At 37.6% G+C, this 23,924-nt stretch overlaps 1 protein-coding gene across 2 annotated transcripts in view; it reads left to right on the plus strand.

Moving 5' to 3' along the window:
- The window catches only part of EVA1A (eva-1 homolog A, regulator of programmed cell death), a 66,833-nt gene extending 43,600 nt beyond the window's left edge, over nucleotides 1-23,233 (plus strand). Inside the window, exon 5 of one of the 2 annotated variants that reach the window (XM_081265487.1) lies at nucleotides 21,837-23,232. In XM_081265487.1, coding sequence (XP_081121613.1) covers nucleotides 21,837-22,210 — 374 coding nt within the window. In that variant the 3' untranslated portion in view covers nucleotides 22,211-23,232. Of the gene's footprint in view, nucleotides 1-21,836 lie in introns of both variants that reach the window. The other variant, XM_081265488.1, reaches the window with a different exon arrangement.
- The last annotated feature ends 691 nt before the right edge of the window (nucleotides 23,234-23,924 follow it).

A 23,924-nucleotide genomic window follows, 5' to 3' on the forward strand; every position in this document is an offset into this window, starting at 1 on the left:
TCCTCAAAAAAATAAAATACTTGGGAATCAACCTAACAAAAGAGGTGAAAGATTTATACAATGAAAACTACAGAACCCTAAAGAGAGAAGTAGAAGAAGATCTTAGAAGATGGAAAAATATACCCTGTTCATGGATAGGCAGAACTAACATTATCAAAATGGCGATATTACCAAAAGTTCTCTATAGGTTTAATGCAATGCCAATCAAAATCCCAAGGGCATTGCTTGTAGAAATAGATAAAGCAATCATGAAATTCATATGGAAAAATAAAAGACCCAGAATAGCAAAAGCAATTCTAAGCAGGAAGTGTGAATCAGGCGGTATAGCGATACCAGATTTCAAACTATATTACAGAGCAATAGTGACAAAAACAGCATGGTACTGGTACCAAAACAGGCGGGTGGACCAATGGTATAGAATAGAGGACACAGAGACTAATCCACAAAGTTACAACTATCTTATATTTGATAAAGGGGCTAAAAGCATGCAATGGAGGAAGGATAGCATCTTCAACAAATGGTGTTGGGAAAACTAGAAATCCATATGCAACAAAATGAAACTGAATCCCTTTCTCTCGCCATGCACAAAAGTTAACTCAAAATGGATCAAGGAGCTTGATATCAAATCAGAGACTCTGCGTCTGATAGAAGAAAAAGTTGGCTCCGATCTACATATTGTGGGGTCGGGCTCCAAATTCCTTAATAGGACACCCATAGCACAAGAGTTAATAACAAGAATCAACAAATGGGACTTACTTAAACTAAAAAGTTTTTTTCTCAGCAAGAGAAACAATAAGAGAGGTAAATAGGGAGCCTACATCCTGGGAACAAATTTTTACGCCTCACACTTCAGATAGAGCCCTAATATCCAGAGTATACAAAGAACTCAAAAAATTAGACAATAAGATAACAAATAACCCAATCAACAAATGGGCCAAGGACCTGAACAGACACTTCTCAGAGGAGGATATACAATCAATCAACAAGTACATGAAAAAATGCTCACCATCTCTAGCAGTCAGAGAAATGCAAATCAAAACCACCCTAAGATACCATCTCACTCCAGTAAGATTGGCAGCCACTATGAAGTCAAACAAGAAGAAGTGCTGGCGAGGATGTGGAGAAAAGGGTACACTTGTAGATTGCTGGTGGGACTGCAAATTGGTGTCGCCAATTTGGAAAGCAGTTTGGAGATTCCTGGGAAAGCTGGGAACGGAACCACCATTTGACCCTGCTATTGCCCTTCTCAGACTATTCCCTGAAGACCTTAAAAGAGCATGCTACAGGGATACTGCCACATCGATGTTCAGAGCAGCACAATTCACAATAGCTAGACTGTGGAACCAACCCAGATGCCCTTCAATAGATGAATGGATAAAAAAAAATGTGGCATTTATACACCATGGAATATTACGCAGCACTAAAAAATGACAAAATCATGGAATTTGCAGGGAAATGGATGGCACTAGAGCAGATTATGCTTAGTGAAGCTAGCCAATCCCTAAAAACAAATACCAGATGTCTTCTTTGATATAATGAGAGCAACTATGAACAGAGTAGGGAGGAAGAGCAGGAAGAAAAGTTTAACCTTAAACAGAGACATGAGATGGGAGGGAAAGAGAGAGAAAAGGGAAATTGCATGGAAATGAAGGGAGACCCTCATTGCTATACAAAATTACATATAAGAGGTTGTGAGGGGAATGGGAAAATAAACAAGGAGAGAGGTGAATTACAGTAGATGGGGTAGAGAGAGGGAAGGGGAGAGGGGATTGTAGGGGATACGAAAGGTAGCAGAATACAACAGTTACTAATAGGGCATTATGTAAAATTGTGGCTGTGTAACCGACGTCATTCTGCAATCTGCATTTGGGGTAAAATTGGGAGTTCATAACCCACTTCAATCTAATGTATGAAATATGATATGTCAAGAGCTTTGTAATGTTGTGAACAACCAATAAAAAAAAAGAAAAAAAAAGAATAAAGTTGTATTCAATTAACAAAAAAAAAAAAACTCCAACAGAAAACTTCTAGAGTTTATAAATGAATTCAGCAAATTAGCAGGATACAAAATCAATTGTATTCCTATATTCCAAAGATGAATCAGCTGAAAGAGATATCAGGAAAGCCTTCCCATTCACAATAACCTAAAAAAATATATCTTGGGAATCAATCTAACAAAAGAGGTGAAAGACCTGTTCGATGAACCTACAGAGTACTAAAGAAAGATATCCAAAAACTCTTAGAAGATTAAAGATCTCCATTGTTCTTTGATAGGCAGAATTAATATTATCAAAATGGCCATACTACTAAAAATGCTATACAGATTTAATGCAATTCCTATCAAGATTTCAATAACATTCTTCATAGAAATAGAAAAAGAAGTCATGAAATTCATTTGGAAAAATAAGAGGTCAAAGCAATCCTTAGCAAGAAAAGCGAAGCAAGAGGCATCACAGTCCCAGACTTTAAATTATTCTACAGAGCTATAGAAACAAAAACAGCATGGTATTGACACCAAAACAGACGAACAATAGAACAGAGTAGAAGACACAGAGACAAACCCATAAAAATAGTTACCTCATACTTGATAGAGGCATCGTAATACACTGGAAAAAAGATTTCCTCTTCAACAAATGGTGCTGGGAAAACTGGAAATCCATATGTAGTAGAATGAAATTGAACCTCTATCACTCACTCTGCACAAAACTCAACTAAAAGTAGATCAAAAACTTAGGCTCAGGAACAGACCCTGCTCCTACTAGAAGGAAATGTAGGCCCAACACTTCAACAATGTCAACGACATCAAATATTGGCTTAGGAGTCAACTTCCTTAATAAGACTCCTATAGCTCCAGAAGTAAAATCAATAATCAATAAATGGGATGGCATCAAACAAAAAGCTTTACAACAAAGGAAACAATCCAGAGTATAAAGAGAGAGCCTACAGAATGGGAGAAAATCTTTGCCATGTGCACATCAACTTAGCATCAAAAAAACAAATAACCCAATTAATAAATGGGCAAAGGAACTGAACAGACACTTCTCAGAAGAAGAAATACAAATGATCAACAAATATATGAAAAATGTTCAACATCTTTAGCACTTAGAGAAATGCAAACTAAAACTACACTGAGATTTCATCTCACTGCAGTCAGAATGGCAATCATCAAGAATATAAGGAACAATATATGTTAGTGAGGATGTGAGGACATTTATATTTTGCTGGTGGGACTGCAAATTGGTGCAACCACTCTGGAAAGCAGTATGGAGATTGCTTAGAAACTACTAGGAATGGAACCACCATTTGACCCAATTATCCCATTCCTTGTTTTATATTCAAAAGATTTAAAATCAGCATACTATAATGAGACATTCACATCAATGTTTGTAGCAGCTGAATACATTATATATATGAAACCAACCTAGATGCCCTTAAACAGATGAATGGATAAAGAAATTGTGGTGTAAATATACACAATGGAGTATTGCTCAGCTATAAAGAAGAATGAATTTATGATATTTGCAAGTAAATGGCTAGACCTGGAGATTATCATGCTAAGTGAAAGAAGCCACAAAAGTCAAATGTTTTCTCTGATATATGGAAGCTAACCCATAATAAGTGGGTAGAAGGGAAGAATAGATATTCAGTAGATTAGACAAAGGGGATTGAAGAGAAGGGAGGGAGTAGGAAAAGGAAAGATAGTAGAATGAATCCAAAATAATTTTCTTATATACTTATATAAATACACCATAGTGAATCCCACCATCATGTACGTCCATAAGAATTGGGTCCTAACTAGAATAATATATAATCCATGCTTATACAAATATATCAAAATGAATTCTACTGTCATGTATAACTAAAAAGAACCAACACAAATAAAAATAAATAAAAAGGAAAGATAACCAATAAAGTTTGTTCATAATAAATTCTTAATTTTAAGATAATATAAAAAGTTAAGAAAGTTGCATAGATTAATATTTGCTTAAGGAAGTAGGAAACCCCCTTTACTCTCCTTTTTAATCCTAATACAAGAATATTTCAGTGTGTGTACATGTGTGTATGTGTATGTTAAGGAGTTGATATTCATCATTTTTTGTTTTGATATACATCTATAATGGATATACAGATTTTAAAAAATATATTTTGGTTTCTTTAAGGTACTTTTTAAGGAGCATATATTATCATTCTGTATTTTTTCAAAATTTTAACAAATAAAAATAAATATATCCTTTAAATAATAAACATTTCTTTGAATCTTTTTTCTTTTTTATTAAATTATTTATTTATTATGATTTGTTATACACAATGTCAGAATGCAATTCATTTCATAGTACACATATAGAGCACAATTTTTCAAATTACCAATTGTACACAAAGTGTTTTCACACCATTCATGCCTTCACACATGTACTTAGGGTAATGATGTCTAACTCATTCCACCATCATTCCTACCCATTTGCCCCTTCCCTTCCCCTTGCCTTATCTAAAGTTCCTCCATTCCTCCCATACTCCCCCTACCATCACTATTATGAGTCAGCATCCTCATATCCAAGAAACAGTCAGCCTTTGGTTTGGGGGATTGGCTTACTTCACTTTATCTTCTCCAGCTCCATCCATTTAACTGCAAATGCCATGATTTTATTCTCTTTTAATGCTGAGTAATATTCCATTGTGTATATATGCCACATTTTTTTTTTTTATCCTTCATCTACTGAAGGGCATCTAGGTTGGTTCCACAGTTTAGCTATTGTGAATTTTGCTGATATACACATTGATGTGGCAGTGTTCCTGGTAGTATGCTGTTTTTAAGTCCTTTGGTTATAAACTGAGGAGTGGGATAGCTGGGTCAGATGGTGGTTCCATTCCAAATTTTCCAAGGAATCTCCATACTGCTTTGCAGATTGGCGGCACCAATTTTCAGTCCCACCAGCAGTGTATGAGTGTGCTCCCCCCACCATCCTTGCCAACACTTACTGTTGTTTGTATTCTTGATTAACTGCCATTCTGACTGGAGTGAGATGAAATCTTAGAGTGGTTTTGATTTGCATTTCTCTAATTGCTAGAGATGTTGAACATTTTTTCATATGTTTGTTGATTGATTGTATATCCTCTTCTGAGAAGTGTCTGTTCAGTTCGTTGGCCCATTTGTTGATTGGGTTGTTTTTTGGTGTTAAGGTTTCTGAGTGTTTTATATATCCTAGAGATTAGTGCTCTATCTGGTGTGTGAGGGGTAAAGATTTGCTCCCATTCTGTAGGCTCTCTATTTACCTCACTGATTGTTTCTTTTGCTGAGAAGAAGCTTTTTAGTTTGAATCCATCCCATTTATTGATTCTTAGTTTTAATTCTTGAGCTATAGGAGTCTTATTAAGGAAATTGGGGCCTAATTTGACATGATGGAGATTTGGGCCTACTTTTTCTTCCATTAGATGCAAGGTCTCTGGTTTAATTCCTAGGTCCTTGATCCACTTTGAGTTGAGTTTTGTGCATGGTGAGAGATAGAGATTTAATTTCATTTTGTTACATGTGGATTTCTAGTTTTCCCAGCACCATTTGTTAAAGAGACTATTTTTTTCTCCAATGTATGTTTTTGGAACCTTTGTCTAATATAAAATAACTGTAGTTATGTGGGTTAGTCTCTGTGTACTCTATTCTTTACCATTAGTCTACAGGTCTCTTTTGGTGCCAATACTATGCTGCTTTTGTTATTTTTGCTCTGTAGTACATACAGTTTAGGTTGGGAATAGTAATGCCACCAGCTTCAGTCTTCTTACTAAAGATTGCTTTGGCTATTCTGGGTATATTATTTTTCCAGATGAGTTTCATGCTTGGCTTTTTCAATTTTTATGAGCAATGTCATTGGGTTTTGATTGGGGTTGCATTGAATCTGTATAGTGCTTTTGATAGTATGGTCATTTTAACAATATTAATTATGCCTATCCAAGAACAAGGTAGATTTTCCCATCTTCTTAGGTCTTCTTTAATTTCTTTCTTTAACGTGTTGTACTTTTCATTGTAGAGATCTTTCACCTCTTTCATTAAGTTTATTCCCAAGTATTTTATTTTTTTGAGGCTATAGTAAATAGGGTGATTTTCCTGGTTTCTCATTTCTGTCACTGATGTACAGAAATGCCTTTGATTTATGGGTGTTGATTTTATATCCAGCTACTTTGCTGAATTAATTTATTAGTTCTAGGAGATTTCTGGTGGAATGTGCAGGGTCTTCTAGGTATAGAATCATACTGTCTGCAAATAGTGATAATTTGAGTTCTTCTTTTCCTATCCATATCCCTTTAATTTCTTTCATATGTCTGATTGCTCTGGCTAGAGTTTCAAGAACTGTGTTAAATAGAAGTGGTGAAAGGGGGCATCCCTGTCATGTTCCAGTTTTTAGAGGGAATGCTTTCAATTTTCTCCATTTAGAATAATGTTGGCCTGGGGCTTAGCGTAGATAGCCTTTACAATGTTGAGGTATGTTCCTGATATTCCTAGTTTTTCTAGTGTTTTGAACATGAAGGGATGCTGTATTTTATCAAATGCTTTCTCTGCATTTATTGAGATAATCATATGATTTTTATCTTTGAGTCTATTGATGTGATGAATTACATTTATTGATTTCCAGATGTTGAACCAACCTTTCATCCCTGGGATGAATCTTACTTGATCATGGTGCACTATCTTTTTGACATGTTTTTGTATTTGATTTTCCAGAATTTTGTTGAGAATTTTTGCATCTATGTTCATCAGAGATATTGGTCTGAAGTTTTCTTTCTTTGTCTGATTTTAGAATCAGGGTGATATTGGCCTCATAGAATGTGTTTGGAAGTGTTCCCTCTTTTTCTACTTCATGAAATAGTTTGAGAAGTATTGGTGTTAGTTCTTGTAGAACTCAGCTGTATATCTATCTGGTCCCGGGCTTTTCTTGGTTGGTATGCTTCTGATGGTGTCTTTTATTTCCTCTTTTGAAATTGATCTGTTTAAATCATGTATATCATCCCGATTTAGTTTTGGCATATCATATGTCTCTAGAAATTTGTCAATGCCTTCGATATTTTCTATTTTATTGGAGTACAAATTTTCAAGATAATTTCTAAATTATCATCTATATTTCTGTAGTGTCCATTGTAATATTTCTGTTTTCATCATGGATGTTAATAATTTGAGTTTTCTCTCTCTTTCTCTTCATTAGCATGGCTAATGGTTTATCAATTTTATTTATTTTTTTCAAAAAACCAACTTTTTGTTTTGTCAATTTTTAAATTGTTTCTTTTGTTTCAATTTCATTGATTTCAGCTCTCATTTTAGGTTGGGATAAAATATACTCCTGCTTATCTTCGTAAACAAGCAGGAGTTTCCATCCTCATATCAAATAAAGTAGACTTCAAGCCAAAGTTAATCAAAAGGTATAGAGATGGACATTTCATTACTGCTTAAGGGAACCATACATCATCAAGACATAACAGTTATAAATATATATGCCCCAAACAATGGAGCATCTACGTTCATCAATCAAACTCTTCTCAAGTTCAAGAGTCAAATAGACCACAACACAATAATTCTGGGTGACTTTAACACACCTCTTTCACCACTGGATAGATCTTCCAAACAAAAGCTAAACAAAGAAACTATGGAACTCAATAATACAATCAATGACTTAGACTTATATACAGAGTATATTATCCATCAACAAGCGCATACACTTTCTTCTCAGCAGTGCATGGATCCTTTTCTAAAATAGACCATATATTATGCCACAAAGCAAATCTTAGTAAATACAAAAAAGTACAGATACTACCCTATAAAGGCCTGGAGAATAAATATTTTCAGCTTTGTGGATCAGAATCTTTTAAACTCAACTCTGTTGAAGCAGACCAGATGATGCATAAATGACTGGATGTAGCTGTGTTGCAGTAAAACAAGAACAGTGAACTGGCCAGATTTGGTTTGTGAGTGATACCATGACAATCCCCGTTTTAAGTGAGCCTCTTAATATGTTGAAGAGTCATTTGTATTTCTTTTTCTGTGAAGAGTTGATAACTTTTATGTATTTTCTTTATTGATGGTCTTTTTCTTAATGTTCTTTCTTGGTGGGGTGTGTGTGTGTGTGTGTGTGTGTGTGTGTGTGTGTGTCTGTGTTTTACAGGGATTGAACCCAGATATGCTCTACCACTGAGCCACATCCCCAGCCCTTTTTTACTTTTTGTTTTGAGACAGGTTCTTACTAAGTTTTTTAGGGCCTTGCTAAGTTACTAAGGCTGGCTTTGAACTTGTGATCCTCCTGCACTAGCCTCCCAAGTCTCAAGATTACAGGTGTACACCACCACGTCCAGCTTTCTAGATTCTTTTTATCTATTAACATTTTGTCTCTGGCACATATTATAATTTTTTTCTGATTTGCCATTTGTCTTTGACAATTATTTTTCAATGCAAAAGTTTGGAGGACTATTTGTTTATTTATTCTTTTTTTTTTGTTTGTTTGTTTTCATTTAACTTATATTCTCTGCATGTGTAACTGCAAGCATAGCTGTGCCCACCACATAGGAGCTGGCCAGAATTCAAATCACTTTTCTTATAAGCTTGGTATAAGGGAGGCCTAGCTAGCTCTCCATCATACAATTGATGTTAATCTCAAATTTGGACATTTGAGAAAGTACCCTTATTTCTGTCATTTCTCTTTTATTTATTTCCTCTATATTGTGAATCGTGTGAGGTTGAGGACCTTTGTGTTCTTAGCCCTCTATACAGTGCCCAAGTCATTGCAGACTCACAGTAATTTGTGGAATAAATATATTTTGTTAAATATACAGTTTGAAAAAAATTTTTAACATTGGAATATCCCCAATGTTAAATATTATATGGTTTTGTGAAAGAGAGTTTGGTGAAAGTAGTGCTGTCATACATGGCTGATGGAAGACTAATGTACCACTTTTGAAGGATCACTTTTGACAATGTGTATTAAAAACTATGATAATGTGTATCCTGTTTGACACAGAGATTCCTTTTTGAGAATTCATCATAAGGAAATAAACAACAAATGGGCAAAAAGGAAATAGCATTAAATACAAAAAATATATCTTCCATCATTATATTTTTTCAACAACCTAAACACCCAAAGGTAGGAAACCATTTTTGCAAACTGTGGTGTATTTACTGGGTGGAATACCATGTAGCCATTATTGGTGTGATTGGGGAAATACTATGGAGTGATATAAATAATGTTATGCATTGTATGAAATATATATCCAGAAAAAAAGTTCTAAATTATATATATACCCTGATTATAACCAAGTAAATTAAATATCTACATTTTTATACAACAGGGAAAGAACAGAAGAAAATTCACTTAATATTACCTGCAATTCCGAATAAAAAAGAAGAAAATTCACTTCACTGTCCTACATATTGTATAGTTATATCTAGTTGCATATTATGGTAATTTTGTAACTTTTTTCCATTCCCTTCTTTTTAATGTTATATGATATGTATATGTAAATATATACTCACATATCCACATATATAAACATACAAACATCTATACATAGACATATATCCACATGTATTAAATTTATTAATTGAACTTCTAGAAATTTTATATTCTTTATTTAGTTCAATAAATATTTTTGAGATACATACCATGAGCAACGCACTCTACTGGATGCTCTGAGAATCCAAAGCGATTCATTTGGATTCAATTTTCTCTTAATCATTTGGGAAAGATAATAGTTACATAACCAATTATAATATAATTACATAAAGTGTTGCTTAGATTGAAGGAGCTAATTAATCACATACTAGAAAAGCATCGGAAGAACACTGTGTCAACTTCAGTAGTGACAAAGCTGGATTAGAGAACATGTCAGGGTTTCTCCCTGACTCCCTTGAGTCACAGAGTATGTTAGCCTTCCATCACTGTGACAAAAATACCTAAGATAATCAACTTAAAAAGAGGAAAGATTTATTTTAGCTCATAGTTTCAGCCCATGATTGCTTGACCCTGTAGTTCGGGGCTTGTGGCAGCACAGTATATCATGGTGAGAACACATGGCACAGGAGGTCTGCTCACCTAGGGGTGGTTAGGAAGCAAAGAGAGAGAGAGAGAAAGGGGCTGCTGTTCCAGTATTCTCTTCAAGGGCACCCTCTCAGGAACCTAAATTCCTCCCACTAGGCCCCACCTCTTAAAGTTCCACCACCTCTCAATAGCACCACAGACTGGTGACCAAGCCCTGACACGTGGGAATTTGGGGGACACTCATATAAAGCATAGTGCATGAATGACAGGAATTTCCCAGCGTAGGGGAGAAAAGTGAGTGGGTATCATGAGGGTTAGGGAAATGGAGACTTCCTCATGGGATACTTATTGTTTATGTAGTGAGGACAAGAAGATGAAGAGGGTGAAATGAAATTTGGATGGCTGGCCTGTGGGGACAGAAATTCTCCACTACTTCTTCCTGGGAAGGAACAATTCAGTAAGGGGAGGAAGAGAGGACACAAGCTCTGGTAGGAATCTTCCCTCTCCTAAGGAATGGGTCAGAATTCCATAGAGACATCCTTATAATCTCTTAAGTGTTTAGAGAAGAGGTTATGCTAAGTACTCCCTGGTTCCACACAAGCCCTGTTATTCTCTTTAAAGCCCACTTAAAAACTTAATCTCTTTTACTCAAAGGATTAGAAACTTTGGGGTCAACAAGAAAGCCCAGGTTACCCTTGCACAGATACGAGTGGACACAGCCTGGGCTGACTGTTGCTCTCCACTCCAGCAGAGCCTGCTGGGCATAATGTGACCTCCAAGGGTGCAAATGAAATTAGCCCCAGGACCTCCACATAGGGCCTCTTCCTGTCCATGAAAACAATGACCTGCAGGAAACAAGATATAGCAATGCATTTATTTTTATTTATTAAGGGAAAACAACCCACAATAGCCCTCCCCACTCTGCTTCCTGGGTAATTAACAGCTGTCTGGATCTGGTCAATACTAGGGTGGATCACTGGCCAAGAGGAAGTGACCTGGAGCAGCAAGTATTGGGGGAAAGAACAAAACAATCACCAGAGAGTTACGATTCTGGTTTATGCAGAAAAATGATGTAGAAGCGCAATGCAAATTTTATCAGCTATGAAAATCTGCCCTGAGGTATCAGCTTAGGACCCAGTGAGATCCAGGAGACTCCCTTGCCCCTTGTCCGGATTGGTTGCTTTTACTGAGCTTCTCTGGGAGTCTGTGTCTGGGATACTGTATGTAGAGGATGTTTCTGATCTGTGGGGACAGGTAAGCTAGAATGAGAATAGCAATTTCCAAAATGGAGTTCAGAAATGCTCTCCAAAGTCAGGCGTATGTAACACGTGGGGTGAGGGCAAGGGTGTGAAAGCAAGAATTATTATTATTTTTTTATTTTTAGTATCAAAATACTTGGCTTATCCTGGTGAAAGCATGGATATATCTCTTCCCAGTTTTATCTTTTAAACAAGACTAACAATACTTACCTGCTCTTTTGGATTATGGTAATGGTTGTAAGTTGATGACCAGCACAAGGGGATTATCCTGCATCTTGGCAAAGATTCAGTAGATGGTAGCCCTATTTTTGTTCTATCTAACTCTGTTTCTATCAATCATCTATCTTACTTTTCCTTCTCTTCCTTTCCTTTCTTCCTTTCTCATCTTCCCCTCCCTTCCTGTGTATTTCCATCTCTTTGTGCATGCATGTATGCCATATGTATATCTGTACATATTTTAACATTCTTGGGTTCCAAAGTTGGGAAAGGGGGCATGAAGAGGAGTGATTCCATTTGTAGCAATTTGGAAAGTAAAGAAGTATCCCAAGCTCTTCTGTTTATCATATAAATAGAATTAAAGATAAAAAAAAATCAGTCATCTCAAGTGACTTCAAGTGACCAGAGAAAGCCTTTGACAAAATTCAGCACCCATTCATCATAAAAACACTTAGAAACTTAAGATAGAAGGAACCTACCTCAGTATCATAAAGGCTATATATGAAAAACCCAAACCTGAACTCATTGTAAATGGTGAAAAACTGAAAACAACTCCTTTAAAATCTGGACCAAGACAAGGATATCCACTCTCACCACTCCTATTTAATATCTAATGATAGATATTCTAGCCAGAGCAATTAGGCAAGAGAAGGAAAAAAAAAGACAAAAATAGAACAGGAAAAAACAAATTATTACTGTTTGCAGATAAAATGATTGTATACTTAGAAGATCAAAAAAAAAAAAAAAACTTCACCAAAAGACTGCTGGAGTTAATAAATTCAGCCAAGAAGCAGGTTACAAATTCAACATACAAAAATTAATAGCTTCCCTATATAACAACAGTCAATATGCCAAGAAAACAGTTCCATTCACAATAGCCTCAAAAAAAAAATACCTAGTATTAATCCAACTAAGGAGGTGAAAGACCTCTACAATGAAAACTATAGAACACTGAAGAAAGAAATTGAAGAAGAAATGAGAAGATGGAAAGACTTACCATGTTCATGGATAGGCAGAATTAATATTGTTAAAATGACCATACTACTAAAAGCTGATTAGGCTGGGGATGAGGCTCAAGCTGTAGTGCGCTCACCTGGCATGGGTGCGGCCCAGGTTCGATCCTCAGCACCATATACAAACAAAGATGTTGTGTCCGCCGAAAACTAAAAAAATAAACATTTTAAAAAAATTCTCTCTCTCTCTCTCTAAAAAAAAAAAAAGCTGATTAATGCAATTCCCATTGAATACCAATGACATTCATCATAGAAGTAGAAAAAACAGTCCTAAAGTTAATTTGGAACAACAAAAGACCCAGAATATCCAAAGTAATTCTAAGTAAAAAAAAAAAAAAAAAAGCAATGCTGGAGGCATCATAATACCTGACTTCCAATTATACTACAGAGCTATGGTAACAAAATCTGCATAGTATGGACATAAAACAGACACATAGACCAGTGGTACAGAATAGAAGAACCAAAGACAAACCCACACTTCCACAGTCATCTGATTCTTAACAAATGTGCCCAAAACATACATTGGAGAAAAGACAGACTTTTAAACATGTTGTGCTGGAAAAACTGGTTATCCATATGTAAAAGAATGAAACTAGACCCTTATCTCTCATCCTGCACAAAAATCAATTCAAAATGGGTTAAAGACCTAGGAATTAGACAAGAAAATTTGCAACTCTTAGAAGAAAACATAGGGTCAGTACTTAAGCATACCGGCACAGGCAAAAACTTTTTCCATAGGACCCCTAAGGCTCAGGAAATAACGCCAAGAGTTAATAGATGGGATGGCATCAAATTAAAAATCTTCTGCATGCCAAGAAAACAATTCAGAATATGATGAGAGAGCTTACAGAATGGGAGAAAATCTTTGCTAGCTACTCTTCTGAGAGCATTAATATCTAGAATTTATAAAGAACTTGAAAAACTTAACACCAAAAAGCAAAAAACAAATAATTAATAAATCAGAATTTAAAGATTTTTATAGTTATACATAGTGATTGGGTTCCTCCCAGTAAACTTATACATACATGGAAATAAATTTTAATTCATGATCCCCCTGCTTTACCTTCCTGTCCTCTTTCTCCTTTCCCATTCTCCTTTCAGGATTATTTTAAATTCTTCTTTTCCTAAAGGAGAATTTTCACAATAAACTCTTGTTAATTTTTTTTTCTTGTTAATTTTTTAAAAAATATTTTTATTTTAATTAGTTGTAGATGGACACAATACCTATCTTTTATTTATTTTTAGTTGGTGCTGAGGATCGAACCCAGGGCCTTGCATGTGCTAGGCGAGTCCTCTACCACTGAGCCACAACCCCAGCCCATCTTGTTAATTTTTTTTACACTCATTATGAAATAATTCTTTGTAGAATTCTAAGAAAACTCCTGTAGAATGTTCTGTAATGCTGAAAGGGGTATTACATGTTCAGGGAATTCCAGGCACGACACTTTGAGCAGAAGTATGCTAATGTAAGAGAGAGGGCTCTATTTTATTGAATCTTAATTATTCATGGGGGGTAAAAAAGACCCAGGAGGATCCACATCCTGGCATTCCAACAAAGGAATCAGCAATGAATCTGAAGATAATATGTTTTGGGGTCAAGAGTGAGACCCTTGGGTTGTCTGCAGTAAAGGCTTTTATGAAGTAGTTTGGGATTTAGTCATGGGAGACTGGAATTTTGAGGGCTTTTACAAAGATTAATTTTTGGGAGTTGGGGGGGGGATAAGCTATGTAAATAGGAGAACAATTAAAAATGTGTCATTGATATCTATCTTCAAAATATAATGGAGGAATGAGGAACTAGAATCCAGCTGTCGAGCTGGGAAGCTGCTGGAGTCACCCAGCTGACTTGGGAATGGCAGTGAGAATGGGAGGGTTGGGTGAGACTCATTGATTCAGGGAATGGAAGCAAAAGAGGGAGTCAAAGAGGACCCCGGGCCTTGGGCATAGGTGACTGGTGGACTGAGGGGACACCTCAGGCAGAAAGGTAACAATTGAAAGGAGAAAGGGGCAGAGGACAGGTAGAAGGAAAGAGAACCTGGATGGTTGGAGGTAAAAGGAGAGGAATTTCATGTGAGATGTGTTTTGTATGAGATTGGAAGTTATAAAGGAGTTTTTATCATAAAAATTAAAATTTATCAGATGTACATCCCTTGAGATGGATGAGTCCCCCATTAGTTTATTTATTTGTGGGTAAATATCACTCATTAAAAGAGTCAAAATTCAGTCAAAATTCTAGTTTTCATATTTCATAGACATGGTTGTTGAGAAAGTTTGTTCACATAAATACATAGATAGAAGCAGAAAGAGTTTTATTATAATGACATCACTCAAGTCTTTGAATTAAATTTATGCTGTATGCCAATAATCTGAGTGATCTGTCATCAAAAATTATTTGTAATGAGCTATCTGCTGACAACTTGATTAGGCCTTCCTTCTGTTTGTTGAAAAGTAAGAATGGAAACAAAGTTGGAAAGGGATGTATTGCCCATTCATTGGAGGCATTTGCCTCCTGATTTTTTTTTTTTTTAAATATATTGGGGATTGAACCTGGGGGCACTTTACCACTGAGCTACATCTTCAGCCCTTATTGTTGTTGTTATTATTCTGGTACTGGGGATTGAACTCAGGGACACTCAAGTATTGAGCCCTATCCCCAGCCCTATTTTGTATTTTATTTAGAGACAGGATCTCACTGAGTTGCTTATTGCTGAGCTGGCTTTGGACTCACAATCCTCCTATCTTAGTCTCCCAAGCTGCTGGGTCCTTATTATTTTTTATTTTGAGATGGGGTCTTACTAAGTTGCTGAGGCTGGCTTCAAACTAATAATCCTCCTACCTCAGTCTCCTCCATCACTGGAATTACAGGCATGTACCACCATGCCCAGCTTGCTTCCTGACTCTGAGATTAATATTTTGAGTTATTTTCCTTGGTGGCCACTTTGGTACTTCGGGGTGGCACACTGTGATAAGGTTCAGGGTGTGGGAGCCAGTCTTGCTTTTGTGCAACGGGGGAAGGGCACATTGAGAAGGGTGGGATGGGAGAAGGGCCACAGTGGAGGTGTGCACAGTGGAGGTGGTGTGGAACTGGTAAGCACATCCCTCCTCAACAAGTGCTTTCTCAGGTGGGTCCAGTAGAGGAAAGAACAGTGGAAGTGTCCAGTGAAGGTCTGACAATTAATTTCTTCCAAATCATCTAGCCTGTTTGCCTCTTGGCACACGTTTGCACTGTGAAAACTGCTAATCTAGAGAAAGGCCCAGAGCAGTGAGGTAAAGCTTAGGCCATTTCAGACTCACAGAGACTTAGGCAGGGTCAGTGGCCTAATGGGGCTGTGGACATATGGACAGAGGGAGGACTCTGGGTTCCCTGACCAGCTGTCGCTACAGGAACAATGACCTTATTCCAGTCTGACGCAGTTGGTGGCAGAAAATCAATTCTGTTTGCAGTTGGGGTACAGATTTCTGAGGCAGAGTCAAGCCTGTTTTAGAGCAAAGAGGCTCCAAGAGAACTTTGAACAACTCAGACAAGCCAGGAAATGGCTTCTGGAGAAGGTTTTGTCTTAACAAACAACAGAACTGATTTTTCTAGAAAATAGATTTTTTTTTTTTTTTTTTACTTTGCTTTGTCCAAGTGGATTTTATTTTTGAATTCTCACTGGGACTAGATCTTATGAAGCCCACCTTGGACTGAACTTTTCTTCCTGGTTTGGTTTTTCTTTCCCTGTGTCCACTGACTTTTCACCTGCTCTGCGTTCACTGAGCCTGCCCAGGGTGCCACATGCACACAGGTTTTCAGTCAGACACACTTGATTCCAGTTATGTTTTATCCTGTGCCTGTTTCTCCTATCAAACTTGGAGGTTCCCATGAGGTTGGAGATGACTAAGGTCATTTGACTAATGAAGGAGAGAGGCCTCCTCTTACTTTATAAAAGAAAGACAAATCATTGGATTTCACCCCATTATAGGAGGCCAAGTCCCAGCCTTTTATTTGTCCTAAGACATGTCCTGTGTATTCTAAGGGCTTAAGAATTTCCAAGATTGCTCCAGGATCTAGATGAGACTCAGGCCCATTCCAACCCGTCATCAGATAGTACGTTGTTGTTTTACACTTTGTGCATGTTAATTGGGATCCTGCCGACATGAGCTAATCATAGATAAATGCAGATTGATGTGAAGTTCATAGGCTGTCCAGGTCACTGTTTCCTCAGGGAAACTATAAACCTAAGGGTAGAAGTGGTGCCTTCTCTGTGGTCTCAAAATTAACATTTGCTGGTCAGTTTTGCAAGCACTGATTGTCCCAACACTCCTGTGTGACAGATCCACATCAGCATTGATACTGATTCCACAAAAGCATCAGGAAATGATGAGAAGATTAATAGACTCCAAAACTGGACAGATTTGGATTGGTTTGCTTGGTTCTTTTTAATTGTCACAAGGCATCTAGAAGTCACACCACCTCTTCTTGCTTCTTTTATTTCATCAAAGACAACCAAAAGGGAAGAAAGGAGGTGGGGAAAGGCAGGAAGAAGGAGATGAAATAATAAAAAGAGACTATTTTAAAATGGCGGGTGGGGGGGGATGATGTCATGGGTTGCATGAAATTATAGGAACATATTTGGATAATTTATGTAGGTTCTAGAAAATCAGAGACTTAAATATCATTTCCTGCCTTTGCCAAGCATCCATTTCTGATGGGGACACAGATGTAAACAACTGGTGGAAAATTAGGCAGTTGGCTATTTGTGATGGTGGCAGACAGTGTTGGAGTGACTCGTCCCAGGAAGTGAAGGAGTCTGTGAGATGTTTTGTGAGTTTGTGGATGAGGTAGAGACCTCGGGGCTAAACACAGGATAAGTAGGTTAAGTCACATCTATTGAAGACCACCAGGCCCCCTATATATTTCAGGTTCACATTCACCATTCACCAGGCTAGTTAGTGTATCTTGGGTGGGGAGTTAGGCAAATTCATTTCAGAAGCCAATGGTTGGCTTTGAGAGATCATTTTAGATGACAATATCAAAATTGGTTTTAAAAAAATCTCTCAACACTCTGGAACCAGAGAGAAACAAAGTGGAGTTTTTGTATTTGAATAAAAAGAATCCTAATGGGCAAGGTATTTTTTTTTTAAATGGAGAAATAAGATTTAATGCCATCACCCTTTTTCAAGACTTACATGGTTTACTCAACAGTAAGTGCAGTACGTGAGAGGATTTCAATTGGTAGTAAAATTACAGTTTAGGGCTATATAATTGGAAATACATTATCTATAGTGGGAGGAGTTATGGTTCTCTTTATTTTCTATGCTGGAATATTATGATGTTTAGAGAGTGACAGTGATATCAACCAATGGTATTTGAGACCTAGCAATATGCTAGTTGTTGCCATAGAAAAGTGGAATTTAAGATTCTATAATTTGTTCCCACACATATGTGGTTTTTCATATCTCTGTGCCTTTGTTCATGCTTTTCTCTCTGCCTGGGACACTTTTCCCCATCTTCATATAGCTATCCCACCTCAGCCTTCAACTCTCAGTTCAGTAACTACCTTTCTTTCTTGGACCCCCATATCTCATCTTGGCTTCTCCACTGCCTCTGTGTTTCCAGAGCTCCCACCTCCCATTTATATTATAGTTCTTCATTTTTATAATGGAACAGGGTGGATTTGGATCCCTGCTGCACTGTTTGCATCCTAAGGCTGGTGCTCACTGGGTTCTCTGCATTTGTGGATATTATATTAGCTGGTAGAATTCAGTTTCAGGTTATTTCACTACGCTTTTCTCCTATTTGTTGATTATTTTATCCACTAGTCTTGTTTTTTTGTTTTCTTCTGCACTCTACTCTTTTTTCTTATTATTTCTATCTATACACACTGCCATCATTTCAATAGGGATTTCAGAGGAAGTGAGGAATTATTAACACATGGGTTCAACATGCTGTATATGGACTTTTATTGGATACAGTTTGGAATACATAAAACTTCAAAATTCCTAAGCTCTTTGATGTAGCTGTTCCATTTCTAGATAACTAATCTATAGAAATAATTCTGCATTGGCAATAAAGAGATATGTATAAGGATGTAAAGACATTGACTGTTGTGTTGATCCTAATTGTGAAAAATTAGAAACAATTCATATGCTACAATTCATATACTACAGAACAGTATGTAGTAATAATAATAATAAAAAGCTATTGATGGACATGAAGTCCAGTGGACTAGAATAAAAGAGATAAATTCACAAAATTATAACTGTCTGATATTTAACAAAGGTGCCAAAAATATATCTGGGAGAAGAAAAAAACAGCCTTTAAAAAAACAAATGGTCCTGGGAACACTAGATATACAGAAAAATTAAATTTTTCAGCCTGCACAAAACTCAAATCAAAATGGATCAAAGACCTAGAAATTGGACCAGAAAACTTACAATTGCTAAAAGAAAACATAGGGTCAACACTCCATCATATAGGTACTCGCACAGACTTCCTTAACATGACACCCAAAGCACAAGAAGTAAACCAGGAATTAATAAGTGGGATGCCAGAAATAAAAAGCTTCTGCACAGCAAAGGGAATGATTGAGAGCATGAGGAAAGAGCCTACAGAATGAGAGAAAATCTTGGCCAGCTACTCCTCTGATAGGGGATTAATATCCAGAATATACAAAGGACTCAAAAAAATTAACATCAAAAACCAAATAACCCAATCAATAAATAAGCGAAAGAACTAAATAGAAACTTCTCAGTGAAAGAAATAAAACAGGCCAACAAATACATGAAAAAATGCTGAACATCTCTAGTAATCAGGGAAATTAAAATCAAAACTACACTCGGATTTCATCTCCAATCAGAATGGTAATTATAAAAAATACAAACAGCAGTAAATGCAGGTGAGGTTGTAGGAAGAAAGGAACACTTGTAGATTGTTTGTGGCACTGCATACTAGTACAATTACTCTGGAAAGCAGTATGGAGATTCCTCAAAAAATTAAGGATGCTGGGCTAGGATTGGGACCCAGATTCGATCCTCAGCACCACATAAAAATAAAGGCATTGTGTTGTGTACATCTACACCTAAAAAAAAATATTTAAAAAATTAAGGATGGACTACCATAATACTCAGCTGTCCCATTCCTGGGTATTTTCCCAGAAGATCTAAAATCAACATACTACAATGACAGCCCCATCAATGTTTATAGCAGCACAATTCATAATAGCTAAATTATGGAATTAACCCAGGTGCCACCAATAGATGAATGGATTAAAAAACTGCCATACACACACACACACACACACATACATGGAGAGAGAGACAGAGAGAGACATATATACACACACACAAAATGTAGTTCTACTCAGCCATTAAAAAGAATGAAAATATGGCATTTGTCAGTAAATGGATGGAAATGGAGAATATAATTTTAAGTGAAAATAGCCAAATTCAGAAGCTCAAAGGTCAAATATTTTCTCTCACATGCAGAAGCTATAGTAAAATAAAGGAAAGGAGGAGGGAAAATAGAATAGAGTAGAGTAGAATAGAATAGAATAGATAAATTACATAAAAGAACAACCAAATTCCAATTAATAGATGAATGAAAGGAAATTGAGTAGAGTAGAGGAGAAGGAGAGAGGAAAAGGAAGACAGGAGGGGAAAGGGGGAGGAAAAAGGGAGGGTATCATGAACCAAATCGATTTCCATGCATATATGGGTTTGTCGGGATGAACCCACTGCTATATATAATAACCATAAAGCTCTAATTTAAAAACTTTTGTTTACCTAAATACACAGATCTGGAAATCTTTCTAAGAAATATTCTTATATTTAAAAGCAAAAATGCATCTTCTGTGATCCCATTTGTATTATTTAGAACCACAAAAGGAAACCTATTTTGATTCATACTTACAAGTGAATTTGGAATATGGAAATTTAACTTGCTGATGTCCAGCGTGAGCCTACCAGCTTGACCATGGCCTGTCCCATGATACAGGCCAGGCATGTTCCCGTGTTCTCCCTTGTGCCTACAGAGGGACAGTTGCTTACTCAAAGGCTGTCTTCCTATTGAGCACATCTTACTGGGGTCACCACTGGGCCTGCTTAGCGTATTGCTCAACAACAGAATAATTGCATTCTTCTCTCACCAAGGAAGCCCTCAGATTCTTATTTTCTTTTTCAATTTACTTGATGAGATCATTCTTAAAAGCTTAAGCTGATTGCAAACGTGTGATTGACTGTATATGTTATCTACCGCTGTGTAAAAACTTAACTTACCTAAAACTTAGTGACTTACAACAATACAGGAACCTGAGTGTGGCTTAGCTGCATTCTTTGGTTCAAGGTCTCCCACAAGGTTCCTGCAAGGCGAGGCTTGTGGTCACTGTAAGGCTTGACCTAGGGATGGTTCCCTGCCAAGCTCACCCACCTAGCTGTTGGCACCATTCAGTACCTTGAAGAATATTGGCTGAAGGCCACCCTTAGTTCCTTGACACTTGGGCTTCTCTGTAGGACAGTGCATACATGGTATCTGGCTTCATCAAAGTAAGCAGGTTAGCAGAAAGACAGAGGGAATATGAATGAGCAAGATGAGCTCACAGCCTTATATAATCTAGTATTAGAACCAGCTTTTACCATATTCTATTTCTTATAAGTCAGTCACTGAGTCCAGCCCTTAAGGGATGGCATGAGTACCAGGAAGTGGGGTATCTCAGAAGTTGCCCATCACAGTGATGAAAAGGTAATTTAGAAGTTTGCACGAGTAAATTTATGAGCAAAATTTACTTGTGTACAGTTAAAAAGAGCTTTTAGAAAGAGATATCTCTTAAACACATGGCACCTAAGCACAGTTGTTGCATATAGTAGATATTAAAATAGTTTTTGTTTCTTTTAACTTTTTTTTTTTTGTACTGGGGACTGAGCTCAGGGGCACTCGACCACTGAGCCACATCCCCAGTCCTATTTTGTATTTTATTTAGAGACAGAGTCTCACTGAGTTCCTTAGGCCTCCATTTTGCTGAGGCTGGCTTTGGACCCATGATCCTCCTGTTTCAGCCTCCCCAGCCGCTGGGATTATACCTTTGGGTCATTATACTAGGCTTTTTTAAACTTTTTATTCTGAAATAATTTCAGATCAAAGTTGAAAGTAGAATAAAATAATCCCATATATCCTTTAACCTTTCTAGATTCACCATTTGTCAATAGTAATATTGGGACTACACTAATAGATTTGTCAATTTGAGGGCAGTATTAGTAACCAGCAAGGCTTGGGGCCAGGTGAGAGGTTTTGGGCAGGAGTCCCATCTATTCTCTGCACATGAAGCTGTGGTTTCTCAAATGTTTTCTTCTTCTTCCTCCAGAAAACCCTGAGCGAGCAGCTCTGTACTTTGTCTCTGGCGTGTGCATCGGGCTGGTCCTGACCTTGGCTGCCTTGGTGATGAGGATCTCTTGCCATACAGACTGCCAGCGGCGCCCCAAGAGGAAGTTCCTGCAAGACCGAGAGAGCAGCAGTGACAGCAGCGACAGCGAGGATGGCAGCTCGGACACCGCCTCTGACCTCTCCATGCGGAGACACCGCCGCTTTGAGAGGACTTTGAACAAGAACGTGTTCACCTCTGCGGAGGAGCTGGAGCGCGCCCAGAGGCTGGAGGAGCGCGAGCGCATCATCAGGGAGATTTGGATGAACGGCCAGCCCGAGGTGCCCGGCACCCGGAGCCTGAACCGCTACTACTAGGGGGAGCAGCCGGGACCCCCAAAACCTCTTGAAGCCACCTGGAAGGGAGGGGGTCTACAGGAATGGTGGTGGGCACAGGGAACTGAACCCAGCTCTGCTAACCATGGGCAGCAGAGAAAAGTCCGGATGTGCCCATTTTTCTAGCCAGGAGGACTGGTTTCTCCGTTTGACTCTTTAATCTATGGAGAACCAGAAAAATCAAGTTGGCTCATCCATTTCCAGGTCTTGGAATGGTGCTGAAACACCCTCTCCAACAATGTGGATGGAGATTTGAGAAACAGGACTATGGTTTCTCTTGATTTCTGAGGATCTCAGAAGTTTCTACAGACTTGATTGCTATGTTATTCCTTTACAAAAGGAAAGATTCTCATAGCAATAGAGCTGGAGATATCAGGGTGCATATAACCCCCCAAAATGCAGTTTTCTAAGTGACTCCATGCTGTGGAGGTGATTTTGATTCAGAGAGCATAATCCATGCTTATTATTTAAGGCTGAGTTTTTAAAATCTTGAGTTGCAATGGCAACCTCTATCCATTTTAACTGACACCTCAGGGATTAAAATCCTATTTTTTAGTATAGTTCCCACCTCATTCATTAAAATGAATAGAATTATTGTATTATGGGGGTGTGTGTCAGTGAACTAGCAAATGCCAACCTCAAAGGATGAAGGGTTTTTATTTTAAATAGTTTATAAAAATATATATATTGACATGCATATTTGAAAATGCTGCATAAGAATTAAAGTTGTGTGATCTCCTCCCCCTTTGGAAAGAAGATTTATTGTGACTCCAGATAATCATGATTTTAAACATGTTGTTTTAAAAAACGTTTGGATTCCTATGAAAAGAATGGAGATGGGAGCTGAGGATGGAAGCCAAAGTTAGGATGGGATCAAAAAATAAATGTTACATAAAATCTTTTGATTCATGCCTGTCCCTGTGGTGACACTTAGCTTTAATGACATCCTTCTATGTGGGTGGGTGTGGACTTTTGCCAGGCCCCACAAGGATGAGAATGGAGAAATTGTCCCTGAGGGATTATGGACATTTCACTTTTTGTAGGCTATGTGTTATGGTTGTGTATTAGTGTTCTCTAAAGGAAAAGCACCAACAGGAGGTATGATTATAAAAAGGGGATTCATTAGATTGGCTTACACAACCAGAAGCTGCATAGTGCACAGTGATCATCTGCAGGCTGGGGAGCTGGAGGTACCAGTAGCTGTGCAGTCCAAGATGCTGAAGTCTCAGAACAAGAGGGATCAACAGGGCTACCCCAGTCTGAGACTTTCTGGAAATTCCCTAGACAATCACTGGAAGTAGCAAGCTTGCATCTGTTGCTGCTTCCTTGTTCTTCCAATTTTTATTCTATACAAGCCTCCAACCTATTGGACGGTGCTGCCCACACTTAGGGAGGGTCTCCACTCCAGTTTGTTATCCCTCATGTCAATCATTCCTAGACACACTCTCATTGACACACCTGAAGCTTCTTAATCTTTGGCATCTCTTAATCCAATCAAGTAGGCAATTCCAATTAACCATTATGGTTTGCAGTATAGTTGTTTATTGTTAGAGGAACAGAAGACTTATCTAAGGTTGGAAATAAGGCTGTGGCTCCAGGTGGAGAGAGAAAGTTGATGGGGAAGGAAGAGGAAAGACTGTACCATATTTAGTAATGGGTCACAGAGAAGGAAGCAATATCTGGTAGACAGATGAAC

This window comes from Spermophilus citellus (genome assembly GCF_964194105.1).
Source record: "Spermophilus citellus genome assembly, chromosome: 13".
NCBI classification, from domain to species: Eukaryota; Metazoa; Chordata; class Mammalia; order Rodentia; family Sciuridae; genus Spermophilus; species Spermophilus citellus.